Raw genomic sequence first — 18,850 nt, 5'->3', positions numbered from 1 at the left:
CGCTGATTGGCAAAGGGTTGCCTTCTCAGATGAATCACTTTCTCTGCTTAAAAAACAAATGAGAGAACAAACAACCTACAACCAGTGTTGGAAGAACACAAGCCAGTGGTGGCAGTGTTATGGTCTGAGGAATGTTTTCGTGGCCTTTTCTGGACCCATTCCCAATCAATGTGGAAGGCACTCTCAGCTGATCTGGGTAATGATCCATCCTTGCAGATCACATACACCTATATATGCTGATTGTCTTCCCTGGGGCAGATGGGATCTTCCAGCAAGACAATGCGACTTGTCACACGGCTAGAAATGTCCGATATTGATTGGAATATCATGACCAAGACTTCCAAGTGCTACCTTGGCCCCCTAATTCCCCAGAGAATTTCACCCCCCACAGACTAATCACATTCCGACCATCCCCACCGCACACCCCAAAGTAGTCAGCTTGTTCCCCATCCCCCCCAGAAATCATTTTAAGGCTCATCACTCCTTCCCCCAATCCTCCAAAGTAGTCAGAAAGCTGGTTTCCTTTCATAACCAGCCTGCCCTATCCCCCCATAAATCTTGTTCAGGCTCACTAATCTCCCCCTCCCTCAGTCAGGTCACAGTGCTCATTCCCCCGTCTCCTTAATATCACAATCCTGCCCCCCAATCCCAATCTCTTCACATGCTTGTTCCCCTATCTCCCCAAGCTCACCTTCCTCCCCCCACCGCAAATCTGGCCATATGCCCATTCCCCCATTTCCCAAGCTCATCTCCCCCCCTTCCCCAATCTGGTGACATGCTCATCTCCCCAAGCTCACCTTCCTGCCCCCAGTCCCAATCAGGTCACATGCTGGTTTCCCCATCTTCCCCTCATCTCCCCACCCCCAATCTGTTCACACACAAACTCTCAGTACATTTAAATACCTCTAACAGCATTCCTGGCAGACCTGAGGAGGTGGAGACACACACCAGGTACAGTAGAGGCCAGCCAGTAGCATAGCAGAGTGCCACTCTCTGCTATCGCTCCTCTGTGGAGTCCGGGGCGGGAAGTGTGAGGGGCGGGCCTAGCAGACGTGTCGTTCATGATGCGTCTAAAGATCTTTATGTTCAGAGGTACATCGCGGCGGCGGAGTATCCAACAAATGGCTACAAGACTGAAATGTCTTGCCGTCATTTGGTGACAGTTGGTGTGCCAGCAGAAAGTGGTCTGCGTGCCACTTCTGGCACGTGTGCCGCAGGTTGACGCCCCCTGTCCTATATGGTGATTTTAGGTTTGGGAGCAGTTATTGGACTTATATTACATAAAAGGGCAGCCATGGTGAAGGTGTCAGCATACACCAAAGAGCAGACCCGCTGAAACTCTGATGAATACATTGTCAGATCAGGAGGCCAGAAAGGCAGCATTACTCCCCTTGATGGTGGCTGCCCCATCGGCCATGCCTGCAGTAGAAGTAGAACTGCTATGGACCCTCCAGAACCAGACATCCCCTCATAAGTATGGATGGATGGAGGGAGGTGTCCTGGCGTATATGCACTAAGGTCTGTCTGCCCTGTTGTTTGTTTTTCATGATGGCCGCCTTGTCCCAGTCAGTGGTCCATAACTTCATACCTTCAGTTACAGAACTAGTTTGCCTCAGGGTTTCAGAATGCGGCTGAGAAAAAGTTGTACAGGTATGCCTTACATGTGCAAGGCATAACCCTGGTAAGCCTACCCGAGTACCCAGGAAGAGCACCACGAGACCAGATTACCTGTTTCAGAGATTGCAGGTGGACCACATACAGATATCTAAGATCCAAATAGTCCTGAAGGGAGCCACTCTTTTGAACCAGGATACTGGGTGGTCCTGAGGAGACACGTCAGGAAAAGCCTTGACCCCCAATTGAACCCTTCCAAGTCTTCTTTACAACTGCCACTACAAGTAAACAGCTTGGGTCCATGCATTTCAAGAAAGTTTTGAGTGTTGAAACTGAAATTATTCGCAAAAGGGGGGATTGGTGAGGGAAATTATAAGGCGTCTATTTTGTATACTTATTCATCTTATATCTATGTTTAACCTGCACTTACACGAGAGGGGGAGTTAGCCTTGGAAAGAAGGAATTCAAATTCCACAATGGGCCCCTATTCCCCTATGCGCAGGAAGACAGCATCTGGAGGATAGGGAAGAGACTCTGCCTCCCACAGATATTATACCTGGCGGTGTTCCAATGGGCACATGGGGCTACACACCTATCTAAGGGATTGATGAATGACTTGATTAACAAACTTTATGTAGCCTCTGAGATAACTTCAGTGACAGACAGATAGTGCAAGTCATGTGCCATATGTGCAAAACGCAATCCAGGTCGCACTGAGATGCCCCCACAGAAACATTCGGCCAAACCAAGGAATGGGACAAGCATGAACCTTACACTAAACATAGAAAACCCCAGTCCTGGGGACGCAGGTACATATATTCTTGGTGCTTGGATGGCAGGGGGAACCAGAGGCAGGCAAGGGAAGTTTCAGATAAAAGATATGTACAAAACTTCAGACTGGCAACCCGTGGCAACAAGTGCACCTGTTAATTCCCTAGAACCTCATGTCTCCACTTTCAAAGATATGATAGCCATAGCAGATCCCACCTTTGAGGACATTATGGCCTCAGAAACAGGGTATTTAGATATCAACCTGTGGTTGGAGTGGATGAAATACAGTGCGAATTCACACAACCAATTCAACTGCTATGTATGTGGAGGAGCATGTCCCCACCTAGGTACCGTACCCCTGAACCTTCCCAAGGACATAGAAAGCTGCTTTCTCAGTCTTTACACAAACACATCAACCAATCACTCTACTTGTGAGGATTGGAAGGCTATATACCGCATAGTTACCAAAACCCCGAAGCCCGGTGATTACACCTGCTACACAAACTATGGGAAAGGGAAAAAGGTTCTTAAAAAACTGCACAATAGGGTACTGTTCCACCTATAGTGACCTGACAGCAGAAGAGACACAGAATCAGGTGCAATCCCTTGGTGACATCTATTGGATCTGTGGGGACATGAAAATCAGAACCCGGTTATAAGTTAACTGGACTGGTGAATGTGCTCTGGCAAAAGCCATTATGCCCTTGCACATCCTAGGAGAGAAGGCCCCTATGGCAGAAAACAATTGAAGGAAAAGGGAAGTTTCCCCAGGAGGGAGTTTTTGATCCATATATATATATATATACACACACACACCATTGGAGTTCCGAGGGGGTACCAAAGCCAGAGATCAGGTAAAGGCAACAAAGGCAACAGAGGTTCGTGAACTACACTAGGGATGCTCTGAAAGGCCTAGCAGAACAATTGGAAGCCACCTCACAGATGACATTTCAAAATAGACTAGCTCTAGACATGGTTCTGGCAGAGAAAGGTGGAGTCTGTAAGATGCTCCCTGATGCTGGTGTATGCTGCACGTATATTCCTGACAATACTGGTCCAAATGGGAAGGTCACTCTAGCCATTAAAAAGTTGGAGGACTTGTCAATAGAACTAAAAAAAGAACTCAGGGATTATTGACCCCTGGGACCAGTACTTTAGTTGGATAAATGGGTGGCAGAAGATCCTTTGCCAAATAGGGATTATGGTTCTAATAATCCTGGTTATCCTAGCATTGGTAGTGTTGTGTCGTGCCTTGTATCCAGAAGATGATAGAGAAGACTGTTGAGGTAACCAGACCCACTTTGCTCCAATATGATGACACAAACAGGAAAACCCTACACTCCCTTACAGTCACTTCCAGTTAATTATCGAGTCATTCAGCCATGAGGGACGGACATCTGACTTTTCTATGGGCAAAGACTGTAACAAGGGGGGTGATGGACAAGCCATCACTCGTCTGAAAGAGTTCCTAGGCACATATATATATGGACAGATGTGATAGGACAATTCATCTAGGGACAGTAAAATGGCATTTTAAGGGAGGACTGTGAGGGACAGTGAGGGAATTATAAAATGCTTATTTCACTTGCCTATAGATTCCTTACTCAAAAATGGTTGCGAGCTCTTCCTCTCCTCCCCCGAGTGAAGCTTACAGAAACTAAGGTGACTCCTCCATCTGGGACCCACCCTGTGCACACGAAATAAGGACCCTGGGAGAAGATGACCTTATATGGAACCAGCCAATCATGAACTGCCAAATGTACTATAGCACATTGCCTATGTAAACCTATGTTGTGTGTCCTATATAAGGCATCACCCCGCCCTATTAAAGGCAGAGAATTTTGGAAGTGCTCCAACTGAACAGTGTGTGTCAGTGTGTTCTTCCGGCGTGCACGCATTCTACTAATTAGGCTCAACGGCAGATGACCACTTTAATCTGAGGTTGATCAGATCCAAATCAGAACCTCCTGTCTCTTCGTGAATTCTACTGGAAGAGATCATAACAGTCTTTACCCACTAACTGAGGGACAGTTGAGAATTTGAGATGGAGCCTGCAGATGGGCAGACTGCTGAAAAATGCCAGATAAAAAGTCATATAATGGCCATATCTAGTGTTATCAACCATGTACACACCCTTCATTATTTGATTTGCGTTGGTTGTATAAGTTCACATAAATTGTGCTATATAAAAGCCCTATTTTGAACCATGTATTCTATTTCTTTTTCTTTAAGGGAATTGCACCGAAAATTGAGTTTTCCACTACGACGACAATCAAAGAAACAGCAAATGGTTCCCGGAAACGATGTGATGTAAGGTTTAAATTCTGCAGATTGATTAGAGCGTCGTTGCATTTTAGTATTTAGTTTTCACCACTGAATCCTTTATTGTTGCCACCTAATCAATTCTATACATGTGCATATCATTTTGCACTCATTTTTGTCTAGTCCATGAAGACGCAATCCCGGAGATCTTTGCAGAGCTCTCCCAATAGAAGGTCAAAGAGTCCATCTAAAGGTCACTCCAGTCCAGAGAAGGCTTACAACAGCCCTACTAGATCGTCGCATTCCCGCTCTCCATCACCATATGCACGAAGGCGAATGTGTGAACTGAACAAAGACAATGAGAAGCGTCTCGCTCATTTACACCTGGGCAATTATGAATTCAAGTCTGATGCTGAGTCAAGGCCTCCATTTATAGTAAGACATGTATGTCTTCAACAGGTTACAGAAAGTCATTCATACCTGACTGTCCATCCACATCAATATTTTTATGTGCAAACATAGAGAATGTAGCCGAATCCATGTTTGTTCACTTCTGACTTCCTGCTGAAGGGACTTTTTGCTTTAAGTTTATATTGGGGAAAGTTGCAGCAAATTCATCAAATGGGGCACATTTGATAAATTTGGGGCATCTTTAAATGTAACACTTTGTATAGAAATGCTACTTCAGTTTTTTTTTACACCAATCCCCTACTAGAGTGGTTTTGCAACTTTTAAAAAAAGTCTATATGTAAAATCTGGAGTGAAAATATCCATGCCCACTTCCCCACCCACTTTTCAAGAGTGGCATGAAAAGGCAAAAAGTTCAACATTTTCACACAAGAGAGGACTTGTGCCTAAATTTGGAACTTTTCTAAGCCAGTTTTGTGACTTACAATATTGCCCTTATTTTTATCAGGTCACTAGGTGGGATATATTATTATAGTATAGTATAATGGTGTGTGTGATAATGGAGGATGCTTCACACAAATATTTCTGCCATATTTCATATATACAGAAAAAAATATTCAGACCCCACCTGAGATGCCTTCACATACTCCCTGGTCCTCTTTAGCACTTCTGTCTTCACTCAGAATGATGGAATTGCCGATTGCTTCTTGAGCATTTCAACCAGTCAGAGGAGCAAGTTGCTCAATGTATAAAGTTACATAATGTAAAAAAAAATTTTGGGGCACTGCTCTCCTTTGAGCCCCTGTGCGGCTGATTCAGGTGCACTGGCATTATGTATGCCTCTGCATAATGCTACATATTGAGCAGAGGCTGCAAGGAGGTGGTTTAATTGTGTAACTATGTGTTACTATTAGGCCTCATGCACACAACCGTTGTTTGCTTCCGCGTCCGTTCCGCCGATTTTAGCGTTTCAGGTGCGGACCCATTAATTTCTATGGATTGTTGAAAATGCGGATAGTGCACCGTTTGCCATCCGCGTCCATGATCCGTGGTTCCAGTCCGTCAAAAAAATATAACCTGTCCTATTATTTCCGCGGAAAATGGTTCGCGGACCCATTTAAGTCAATGGGACCGCTAAAAAACGCGGAGGCACATAAGATTGTCATCCCCGTCCGCGCGTCCGCTTTATTCCTATCATTCGCATGGCAAACCTGTCTTAGACTTTTTTTTACATTCCTTTATGTCTGGTGGTCCTTCAAAAATAAAGGAAGACACACGGAAACAAAAACGGAAACGGATCACGAAACAACGTGTGCATGAGGCCTTACTGTTGTGGAAGGGACACATTTCTATTATAAAGGTTTGAACTTTAAATAGTAAATAGTAGCAGCAAATGTAGCAACATAAAAAAACACCCAGTACACACCTCACCTCCTTACCAATCATGCAGCCATCGCTTCCAGGTTGTAACCAAAGATTTAAGGCCTCATGCACACCAATGAAAGTCTATTGGCTATTCACATGGCCGTTCTTTTAACGGCCAGTGAACAGCGTCCGTCCAAAAATAGGACATGTCCTATTTTTGGCTTTTTTTAACGGTCAGACAGACCCATTGAAATCAATTTTAACGGCCGATTGACACGAGTGCACCCGTCTAACGGCCGTTAAAAACAGGTACACTTTACCCAGGCCATTTAGGGGTTAAAAAAAAACCTCACATCATCCACTTGCTCGCGGTGCGACAGTCTCTTCTCTCTTCATAGAGCAGGACCTGCCGTAACCACGTGGGAGCGCACAGTGACGTCATCGCGCACCTTCGGCAGGTCCCGTTCAGTGAAGAGAGAAGAGACTGCTGCAGCGCGAGCAAGTGGATAAGGTGAGGTCTTTTTTTGTTTTTGTTTTTGGCTGTGGGACACTATGGGGGCATTATTTAAACCATGGGGGACATTATAAAGCTGGGGGCGTTAAAAAAAAAATCACACACTATGGAGGACATTATTTAAGATGGGGCCCTACATTGGGGGCATTATTAAAGCTGGTGACATTAAAAAAATAATTCCTAAACTATGGGGGACATTATTTAAGATGGGGACCTACATTGGGGGCATTATTAAAGCTGGTGACATTAAAAAAATAATTCCTAAACTATGGGGGACATTATTTAAGATGGGGACCTACATTGGGGGCATTATTAAAGCTGGGGACAGTAAAAAAAAAAAATCCTACACTATGGGGAACATTATTTTAGCTGGGGGCCTACATGGGGGCATTATTAAAGCTGGGGGCAGCAAAAAAAATTGCAAAATCCTACACTATGGGGGGACATTATTTTAACTGGGGGCCTACCATCCTGTGGGTGTTCTCAGAAGGGTGGGTCTATAAATAACTGCCAATCAAATTCATCCATTTTTCATGTCCGTTTTTGACGGACATGAAAAACGGATGCAAAACGGACATTAAAAACGGACACACGGCCAGATAATGGATACACACACTGATGCAAAATGGTCATGAAAAACTGACAATGTGTTAGTTTTTAACTGACTTTTTTTTCCACTGTCGTGTGCATGTAGCCTTAGGGTACTTTCACACTAGCGTTTTTCTTTTCCGGCGCCGAGTTCTGTCCTAGTGGCTCAAATCCGGAAAAGAACTGATTTCCCATGCAGTTTTATCCCCATGCATTCTGAATGGAGAGCAATCCGTTCAGGATGCATCAGGATGTCTTCAGTTCAGTCTTTTTGACTGATCAGGCCAAAAATCCGGAACACTTTGACTGAACGCCGGATCCGGCCCTTTTCCCATTGACTTGCATTAATGCCGGATCCGGCACCGTGTGTTCCATCAAACCGGATCCGGCTTTTGCATGTTAAACCCGAAAAATTTGAAAAAAAAAGTTCAAGTCCATAAATGGCGGATCCGTTTTTTCCAATGCATTTTTTCATTGTGATCAAAATCCTGATCAGGATTCAAATGTAATCAGTTTCACACGTTTTTCCGGATCTGGCGGGCACTTCCGGCGACGGAATTGCACGCTGGATTCAAACAACGCTAGTGTGAAAGTAGCCTTAGAGGGCAAGTCTTTAAGAAAGGTAGAGTCTATTTCACAAATGCTATACAAAAAGTGCATGCCTCTAACACTGATCCATTCTTTTTAGATTGATTATTCAAAGCCTGTAGGTGAGAAAACATCAACACAGCTTCCTTCTCCCAAGTCCAGACGCCATCTAACTAGTAGCAATTCTCCAAGAAGAGGTAACGACAGTCCATATAGAATATAGCATGGCATCTTATTGATAGCATCATTCTTAAATCATATGATTTTTGTGATATTTATTGAACTTTCTATGTTCATGTTTAGAGCTTTGCAAACTTTGAGAAATACAATGAGAATTACTTACCTGTTTTCTGTGTTTTTTTACAGCTCTAACATTTGACAGCCTGCACTCTGATGAATTTATTGAAAAGGTGGGTTTTTTAATTTAAAACTAATTTTTCACTCACTAAGGGTACTTTCACACTAGCGTTATTCTTTTCCGGTATTGAAATCCGGTAAAGGGTCTCAATACCAGAAAAAAACACATCAGTTTTGTCCTAATGCATTCTGAATGGAAAGCAATCCGTTCAGTATGCATCAGGATGTCTTCCGTTCCGTCACTTGTACGGTATTTGACCAGAAAAAATACTCCAGCATGCTGCAGTATTTTTTCCGGCCAAAATCCCAGAACAATACCGCACTTGCCATAGAGATTTCGGTTTGTGCCTGCGTCGGGATATAGGAGGAGCTAGTTTCGCTTTTGATCTTTGAAAAAATGTAAATACCGGATCCGTTATTCTGGATGAGCTGGATCCAGTATTTCGCCGGATCCGTCTAACGGATCCGGAAAACAAGGCTATCCGTTTGTACACGGTTTGCTGGATCCGGCAGGTACGGTAGTTCCGTTGCCAGAACGGCCTGCCGGATTCTAATAATGCTAGTGTAAAAGTACCCTTATCTTCTTATCCTGAGAACTTTCTTTCCTTTCTGTGGGTAGGCAGCAGCATCTCTCTTTAACCCCTTTCTCTTCTGCATAGAAAATCGCTCACATATACAGAGTCTCTCAGAGATATATATGCTATGTAATGGCCCCCCACAGTTCCTTCTCCCTTGTGTTGACAGAGATATAGCTGTATATTTCTGTGACTTTAGAAGTAGGGATGAATGAAAGGTGTCTGGACCTCTTCACTTGAATGTCAATGAGATCACTCCATCAACACTGAGGAGAGGGGAAGGGAGCAGCTACAGAACATGTTAATCAGCTTCTCAATAGAGGGATAGACACCAGTAGGCCCTACCAGAGAAGAAAATATAATGTACATAAACAACATTTTTATTACATATATATTGCAGTAATAATTTAATTGAAATTCCCTATTCATTACATACTAATCATTTCCATGAGATAACCTCTCTAAGGGTCTATTCACACGTCCGTAAGTGTTTTGCGGATCCGCAAAACACGGACACCTGCAATGTGCGATCCGCAATTTGCGGACCGCACATCACACACACTATAATAGAAAATGCCTTTTCTGGTCCGCAATTGCGGACAAGAATAAGACATGTTCTATTTTTTTCAGGAACGGAATTGTGGATCACAAAAAAACGGATGCGGATCCCGAAAATGCGGATCCCGAAAATGCGGATTCGCATCCGTTCCAGCCCCATTGAAAGTGAATGGGTCCGCAAATTGGGGAACGATTGCGTACCCAAATTACGGACGTGTGAATGGACCCTAAACTGATGTCCTTATCACAGAAAGTAATGCTATATTACTAGGATATGTCATTATTTTCTGATTGGCTGCCCAGCCAATCCTGAAAATGATAGTTGTAGTGCGGCTTTAGTGCTACATCCTTTTTCCTCGCCTAGCAGCTGTGTATTCATATTTTCCTGTGTTTTCTAAATTGATTTTGCATCAATGCAGTGATTAACAGTGTAAGGCTGGGTTCACACAGGCGTTGCGGGAAAATGTGTGGGTGCGTTGCGGGAACACCCGCGATTTTTCCGTGCGAGTGCAAAACATTGTAATGCGTTTTGCACTCGCGTGAGAAAAATCGCGCATGTTTGGTACCCAAACCCGAACTTCTTCACAGAAGTTCGGGCTTGGGATCGGTGTTCTGTAGATTGTATTATTTCCCCTTAAAAAATAGTTATAAGGGAAAATAATATCATTCTGAATACAGACTGCATAGTAAACTAGCGCTGGAGGGGTTAAAAAAAAAATTAAAAAAAATTTAACTCACCTTAGTCCACTTGATCGCGTAGCCCGGCATCTCCTTCTGTCTCCTTTGCTGAACAGGACCTGTGGTGAGCATTAATTACAGGTAAAGGACCTTTGGTGACGTCACTCCGGTCATCACATGATCCATCACCATGGTAAAAGATCATGTGATGGATCATGTGATGACCGAAATGACGTCACCAAAGGTCCTTTACCTGTAATTAATGCTCACCACAGGTCCTGTTCAGCAAAGGAGACAGAAGGAGATGCCGGGCTACGCGATCAAGTGGACTAAGGTAAGATAAATTATTATATTTTTTTTTAACCCCTCCAGCGCTGTTTTACTATGCATTCTGTATTCAGAATGCTATTATTTTCCCTTATAACCATGTTATAAGGGAAAATAATAATGATCGGGTCTCCATCCCGATCGTCTCCTAGCAACCGTGCGTGAAAATCATACCGCATCCGCACTTGCTTGCGGATGCTTGCGATTTTCACGCAGCCCCATTCACTTCTATGGGGCCTGCGTTGCGTGAAGAACACAGAATATAGAGCATGCTGCGATTTTCACGCAACGCACAAGTGATGCGTGAAAATAACCGCTCATGTGAACAGCCCCATAGAAATGAATGGATCGGTATTCAGTGCGGGTGCAATGCGTTCACGTCACGCATCGCATCCGCGCGGAATACTCGCCCGTGTGAAAGGGGCCTAAGGCCTCATGCACACAACCGTGTCCATTTTGCGGTCTGCAAAACACAGATGCCGGCTGTGTGCCTTCCGCATTTTGCAGAACGGAATGTTTAGCCCTCAGTAGAGCAGTCCTATTCTTGTCCGTAATACAGACAAGAATAGGACATGTTCTATTTTTTTTGCAGGGCCGCGGAACAGACATGCGGATGCGGACAGCACACGGAGTGCTGTCTGCATCTTTTGCAGCCCAATTGAAGTGAATGGGTCTGTATCAAACCACAAAAAATGGGGCTTGGATGCAGACCCCAACCTCATGTCTTGTGCATGAGGCTTAATACAGCTGTTGGTACACATTTGTATTGTGCATATATGTTGGCATATACAGTGGCATGCAAAGGTTTAGGCACTCCTGGTCAAAATTACTGTTGAAGTGTTAAGCAATTTGAAGATGAAATAATCTCCAAAAGGCTTAAAGTTAAAGATGAAACATTCCCTTTGTATTTTAAGCAAAAACTTTTTTTTTTTCATTTTTTATATTTTCAAAATAACTAAAAAGAAAAACGGCCCAAAGCAAAACTTTTGCCCATTGTGGCCAAAGAGTTCTATTTTAACCTCATCGGTCCATCAGGCTTGTTTAGATGTTCTTTTGCAAACATCTGGTGTTGAATTTTGAGGTGAGAATGCAGGAGAGGTTTTGTTCTGATGACTCGTCCATGAAGGCCATATTGTGCAGGTGTCACTGAACAGTAGAACAATGTACCACAACTCCAGAGTCTGCTAAATCTTCCTAAAGGTCTTTTGCAGTCAAGTGGGGTTTCTGATTTGCATTTCTAGCAATCCTACAAGCAGTTGCCTTCCAACCCTTCTCTTGACCTCCACAGTTCCTGTTAACTGACATTTCTTAATTACTTTTCCAACTGAGAATGTGGGAACCTGAAAACCTGAAAATAGCCTTCTCCTGCTTTGCAGGCCTCAACCATTTTCATGGTTGGCACCTGTTAGGCACCTCTTCAGAAGAACCCTTTGCTGCAGTTTTTTGGACAAGGTTAGAAGAGTCTGGGTATTTGTAAAGCGTTGAAATTTGCATCACTCGGATTTTCCTAACAATGATTGTGAACAAGCCTTAACCCTAACAGATTGACCGAGGTCTCAGACCTAAAAAACCCTGAGAGTGCTCAAATCTCGTTTTTTCACTCTAAAATTGTACCAAATTAAAATAATAAACTGATATTGCTTAAAATGCCATTTGGAGATCATTTCATTGTCAACTTGTTTAACTGTTCACAGTAACAGTAAATTTGACCAGGGGTGCCCAAACTTTTGCATGCCACTGTATTTACATCTGGCGGTAAGGAAGTGGTTAACCAAATGTCAGACTTATTTCGGTACCTTTACTTGATCAAGCAAATTAATAATAGTCAAATTTTTTATGCAACAAAATGTAAGAAGTGTTATTCTCTGTGGTGGCTTATTAATATATGAATACTTAATATGTTGTACAGGACTGTCTGGACATAGATGACCTTCACACAGAAGCTTCTCTGGATGCCCCCTTTACATCCAGTGACTATTCCTTGCAGGATTTAAGAGCCAGTCCAATCCTCAGGCGGTCTATAAGAGAAAGGTCTGTATTCACATTGCACAAAGGTCACTCATATAAAATGATCTAATAGCTGCGGTTTAACTTTATAGACTATTTTTTATCCGTGTTCTATGCACATTTTTTGCGGATAGCACACTGATCCATATATTCCTATGGGACCATGCACACATCCATATTTTATGGGGATTCCTGTTATAGAACATGTCCTATTCTGGTCCATGTTGTGTTTGACAATAGTTATTTCTATTGATGGCAGTAAGAAAAATGTGGAATGCACATGGAAGGTACCCATATTTTGTGGATCTGTGATTTGCGAACTGAAATACAGATACGGTCCTGTACATGAAGCCATGTTTCTTATTACTCATGCATAAATGATGGCAGTGCTGTGTGTGTCATGTGTTCAGTGTGTTTCATTTTTTAGGTTGAGATCTGAGAATAACACCTGGGAATCCATACATAATCGAGTGCGTAGCCTGTTATCCACCCATAGTGCCAAGAAAAGACTTTCCTTAGTGAGTATAAAGCATGTACCACTGTGCATAATCAGTAGCCTATTAAGAAAGATTGGACAATAAAGCTAAAATAAAAAATGGACACCCCCCCCCCACTGATCATGACACCCTTTCCTCCGTTTCCTTGATTCTGTCGGCCCTCGTGGGTCTGTATACATCAGTATACCATTATTGTTACTGAGTAGATATGCTCTTTTCGATGCTGTGGCGTCCCACAAATTTTTTTTATTTTATTATTTAATATTTTTTATAATTTGGATGCCTATAGGATACTATAATTCAGACATACACATACCTCCAGTGCTGCACTGTTTTGCCATTTTGGACAGAATCTGCATTGGAGGCTCCTAGTCTCCGGCAGTTGCACAGTCTCTCCACATAATAAAAGTGTATGATTTCTGTATTTTTTTTCCATTTCATTGCATTTTAAATGATGCACACCTGAACATTCATATACAATATTATATCAGACAGTAAAAATGTAATTGTGCTTATAACGTACCAATCAGTCAGCTTTGTGCTCAGTAAAATCACCTACATACAGTTGTATTGGGTCTAATGTCGCCCACACATTTCTGTAAAATCCATATAAAGAGTGTGTGTGAGCTGGTAATGCCGGTTCATAAGCTACTGAATGTATCCTCTTTTACTATGCTCAGTTTTTCCTGTATTTCTAGGATATATCCAGGAGTGAAGTGGATCGCATTCTGGAGAGATCCTCACGGAGATCACTGAACAGCAGCTTGGAAGAGAAACTGTTTTAAAGAATATAAATTGTATGCCATTTTCATGAAAACTAGGGCTTTCATTAAAGGGGTTGTGCTAAGTTTTTTTTGTAGAACTAGGGCACCTAGTTACATTTTGATTGCACATAATATGTTCAAGGGGTTATCCCAAGTTTTTAAAGGGCATCTGTCAGCAGATTTGTACCTATGACACTGGCTGACCTGTTACATGTACACCTGGCAGCTGAAGGCATCTGAGTTGGTCCCATGTTCACATGTGCTCACATTGCTGAGAAATATGAAGTTTTAATATATGCAAATGAGCCTCTAGGAGCAACAGGGGCGTTGCCGTTACACCTAGAGGCTCAGCTCTCTCTGCAACTGCCACACCCTTTGCACTTTGATTGACAAGACCAGTTGTGATCATGTTTACACTGCCTGGCCCTGTCAATCAAAGTGCAGAGGGCACAGCAGTTGCAGAGAGAGCAGAGTCTCTAGGAGTAAAAGCAACACCCCCGTTGCTCCTAGTGGCTCATTTACAGGATAGGGGATAACTAGCTTATTGCTGGGTCTGTTGGGACCCCCACCAATCACAAGAACGGGGGTCACAAGCTCTGCACTCTGCTATCTCCGGAGCCCCCATAGAAAATGAATGGAGCAGCAGGGCACATGCAGGACCTTTAGAATGGGGAAACAGGAGACCGCATTCTCATGATTAGTGGGGATCCCAGAAGTTGGACCCAGCAATTAGCTATTACTTATCCGGTGGATATGGGATAACTTAAAAACTTAGCACAACCCCTTTTAACCCATTATGTTCAAACCATCAAAATGTAACTAGGTACTGGCTGTGCCCTGGTTTCTAGTAAATAATTCATGTTAACTAGATAATGCACCGAACACTTACATGGTGCTCTCCTTTCCTTCTTTTGAGCTGCAGTTCTGCTGATCCCCCCCTGTATTCTGGCCATGAGGCTGCACCACTTCCACGAATCACCCAATGCAGACGGTGCATTTGGTAGTCCAAGACACATCCTGCTTGTCCAGCGCAACTCTCGGTTTGGCCAACAAGGCATATGTGAGCAATGCTGGCCAATCCGATGACAGTAGAAAGTGCCTTAATTTACTGATTCACACTGTGCATCATAGTAATATAGTATATAAGGCCGAAAAAAGACATTTGTCCCTCCAGTTCAGCCTGTTATCCTGCAAGTTGATCCAGAGGAACGCAAAAAAAAAAAACTGAGATAGAAGCCAATTTTCCCCACTTAAGGGGGAAAGAAAATCCTTCCCGACTCCATTCAGGCAATCAGAAAACTCCCTGGATCAACGACCCCTCTCTAGTAGCTATAGCCTGTAATATTATTACGCTCCAGAAATACATCCAGGCCCCTCTTGAATTCCTTTATTGTACTCACCATCACCACCTCCTCAGGCAGAGAGTTCCATAGTCTCACTGCTCTTACCGTAAAGAATCCTCTTCTATGTTTGTGTACAAACCTTCTTTCCTCCAGACGCAGAGGATGTCCCCTCGTCACAGTCACAGTCCTGGGGATAAATAGATAATGGGATAGATCTCTGTACTGACCCCTGATATATTTATACATAGTAACTAGATCTCCCCTCAGTCGTCTTTTTTCTAATATGAATAACCCTAATTTTGATAATCTTTCAGGGTACTGTAGTTGCCCCATTCCAGTTATTACTTTAGTTGCCCTCCTCTGGACCCTCTCCAGCTCTTCTATGTCGGCCTTGTTCACAGGAGCCCAGAACTGTACACAGTACTCCATGTGTGGTCTGACTAATGATTTGTAAAGTGGTAGGACTATGTTCTTATCACGGGCATCTATGCCCCTTTTGATGCAACCCATTATCTTATTGGCCTTGGCAGCCGCTGCCTGACACTGTTTTTTGCTGCTTAGTTTGCTGTTTATTAAAATTCCTAGATCCTTTTCCATGTCAGTGTCACCTAGTGTTTTACCATTTAGTATGTTCAGGTGACTTGCATTATTCCTTCCCATGTGCATAACTTTACATTTGTCAGTGTTAAACCTCATCTGCCACTTATCTGCCCAAGCCTCCAATCTATCCAGATCCCTTTGTAGCAGTATACTGTCCTCTTCTATGTTAATTACTTTACACAGTTTAGTGTCATCTGCGTCTCAGAAGTGCTGTTTTCCATTTTAAGTGATTTTTTTGTGTCCAGGCATGGTTCACACCATGTTTTTGCAACTAAGCCAGGTCTACTTTACACCACAGTTTGATAAATCTCCACCATCTGCCTGGTTTACCAGTGAATTTCCTGGTGACAGATTCCCTTTAAAACATCATGTAGCATCATAGCTGCCATTAAGTTAGATTGTAAAAAAAGCAGTATCTATTTTGTTCTTCAACAGGACAGAAAGAAAAGAACCAACATCATTTTTGTGTCCAGACAGTTGCCTCTTGTTCACTTTTCAACAGGATGCAAAAGTGTGGTGTGAACAGACCCCGATCAATTCATTTTAAAGTTACTAATGCATCTTTCATTTTTTTGTGCAGGACTAAAATGATTATCCAGGGATCCAGAAATCTTCAACTGAATGTTTGCAAGCTTTAGATATAAACCAGTGTGTTCATCCTCTGCATCATATAATTATTTATTCTCTGTTTGTCACATTTGTAATTTTTTGTAATCAGTTTTAATGTTTTATACACCACGAAAAATGCAGAATTATAATAAAACATAAAATACCTTGGCCCGTTGTAATTAAAAACTTGCTTTGCAGGCTGAAAGTGAAGTTCCACCTTGGAGCCACTATTGATGATATGTCCTCAGGATAGGTCATAAATATCAGATCGGTGGCATGGTCTCAGGACTGCCAGTCAGTGCGGAGATTGCATCATTTACATGAGGGTTTGGATTTAACATGTGCAGATTTTGCTGGGGAATCAGCACGGATTGGCCACAAGATGAACTTACCCTTGTGATACTAAGCTATACTTTTACTATACCTATCTTGCAGTGATATACATAGATGATGATGGAAATTGCTTCATTATTACATGACCAGAAACAATAATATCAGAGGAAATACAATTTAAGATGATTTGCTATAAATGAGCAGAGCGAGCTCTTCTTATCTTTATCACCTCAGTGGTGCATTTAGCGCTCTTGGTGGTTTAGCTAATTAGAGCGAGTATATAATTGAAATCCTGCAGTGAATTATAAATGACAACCAGCTGTACATACAGTATGTGGATCCGCTCCTATCTCTGTAGAAGTCGGAATGCAAAATTGACCTTACAGATCTACAAGCACACTTTTAATGGAACAACTTTCAATTTTTTTAACATTTCTGTTAGAATTCATACTGCTAATAATAGGTTATTTTACTGTACTGATATCTGTCAGTTCCTCCAGACTTCTGTTATATCTAATGGGCAGAATGCTAAATATCCTTGAATGTTGTTAGGGATTGAAAAGGAAATGTTTATTGCCCATTATCCTGCTGCATTCATACAATTGAATTATACAGTTATTGCTGCCTACACTAGGGGGAGCCTAGGAGCTTACTGTCTTCTATTTAATGATGGAGTTCAAAATACAGCAAAAACCCTCTATGAGACAATCACACAAAAAAATGATCTTTTAGGGGGTGTTCACATGTGGCAGATTTTGTTGCAGAAATTTTTTGCTACTGAAAATCCCTTCCATTTATCTGAATAGGGTTGTTTTTGGCAGCAAGCAAATGGATTTCTGCAAGCCCGATAAAGGTGAATGGAACAGATTTTCAGTTCCAGAAATCTTTTGAAAGAAAATTTGCCGCTTGTGAAGGCGCCCCTTATTTGCTGTCCTCTCTAATTAGGTGTTTCTATGCTCTACTTTTATTTTCCTTCTTGTGTGTGTTAATGTTGTGGTTTCAAATATTAATGGTGTGGTTTCAAATATTTAATGAATTGGTTGGAGCCATGACCAAATGAAAAAAATTTGCTGCAGCAGTCATTGCATACCACTATTTTTTTGTGATATGTGTAGTGATATGGTATATGAGCTGGTGGGGTTTACGTGCCAGTGGAGACAAGAGAAGAGTTTCAAACTTTGACAGCTGCTTCCCCTCTTCTGTTTCCCTTCTCTCCTCTACTAAACTTTGCTGTCCCATGCTGTATTAGAAGCAACCCATAGGCACAGGGCGGAGAGGATGGGAGAGGTAGTTGTGGCCCTAAGAGAGGTAGTACTACTCACAGTTCACTTTGGCACTCACAGTTCACTTTGGCAGTCCTCCCTCTGGTGCTCCCAGGGGCTTTCCAGTAGATCGAGGGCACACCCTTTCTTCCCTCGGGGCACAATCTGGTGTAGGGGCTCCTGCCTGGTGGTAGCTAGGGTGCCCTTGATGGAGGATGTTAGGCTGGGTGCAAGGCACGAATGCAGTGGCTATTGGACTGTGGAGTCAATAACCAGGCTGCAGGTTGCAATAAATAACAGTCTCTTTACTGAGTTGATGGTAGTAGTAGTAGTAGTACATATAGCAGCAAAAGCACCCTTCCAAAGTATATCATAGTGCTATATTCTTTCAATAACAGTCTAGCGGCAATGACAATTATGTTAGTTGTAGTACTCCCTGAGTCTGACTCCATACAATTTACTATTTTCCCAGGTTAACCACAGGCGTGCTATAGTGTTTCTGCAGTTCCTGGAATGAAGGGTGTAGAAACTTTAGATACGGATGGACAGTCCATCTCAAAGTGTGGTAGGTGCAGGAGACAATAATCCTTTCCACAGCAGCAAAGCCTTTTTGCCGTAAATTAGCAAATACTGTCTGAAGCTTGCACTGCCTGGATGGTTCTGGACCTTCTAAGAGACTGGACTCTTTCTCTCAGGGGTCCTCTGGTAAGAAAAGAGTTGATTCTTTGGCAGCTGAGGTCCTAGAGACACAGGTTCTCTGAACTTAGGCATAAGGCCTCCTGCACACGAACGTATTCGTTCCATTCCGTGTATTGGGGACCGCAATTTGT

At 42.7% G+C, this 18,850-nt stretch overlaps 1 protein-coding gene across 2 annotated transcripts in view; it reads left to right on the top strand.

The window, feature by feature from the left end:
* SPATA6L (spermatogenesis associated 6 like) overlaps window positions 1–16,540 on the top strand; it is a 37,205-nt gene extending 20,665 nt beyond the window's left edge. Inside the window, exons 7-14 of one of the 2 annotated variants that reach the window (XM_040420326.1) lie at window positions 4,618–4,695; window positions 4,831–5,082; window positions 8,211–8,307; window positions 8,477–8,520; window positions 12,515–12,636; window positions 13,040–13,130; window positions 13,808–13,906; window positions 16,397–16,540. In XM_040420326.1, coding sequence (XP_040276260.1) covers window positions 4,618–4,695; window positions 4,831–5,082; window positions 8,211–8,307; window positions 8,477–8,520; window positions 12,515–12,636; window positions 13,040–13,130; window positions 13,808–13,894 — 771 coding nt within the window. In that variant the 3' untranslated portion in view covers window positions 13,895–13,906; window positions 16,397–16,540. Of the gene's footprint in view, window positions 1–4,617; window positions 4,696–4,830; window positions 5,092–8,210; window positions 8,308–8,476; window positions 8,521–12,514; window positions 12,637–13,039; window positions 13,131–13,807; window positions 13,907–16,396 lie in introns of both variants that reach the window. The other variant, XM_040420325.1, reaches the window with a different exon arrangement.
* The last annotated feature ends 2,310 nt before the right edge of the window (window positions 16,541–18,850 follow it).

This window comes from Bufo bufo, chromosome 2 (genome assembly GCF_905171765.1).
Source record: "Bufo bufo chromosome 2, aBufBuf1.1, whole genome shotgun sequence".
Classification (NCBI taxonomy): domain Eukaryota; kingdom Metazoa; phylum Chordata; class Amphibia; order Anura; family Bufonidae; genus Bufo; species Bufo bufo.
The sequence above is the reverse complement of the archived record's forward strand: the minus strand, read 5'-3'. Positions and strand labels throughout refer to the sequence as shown.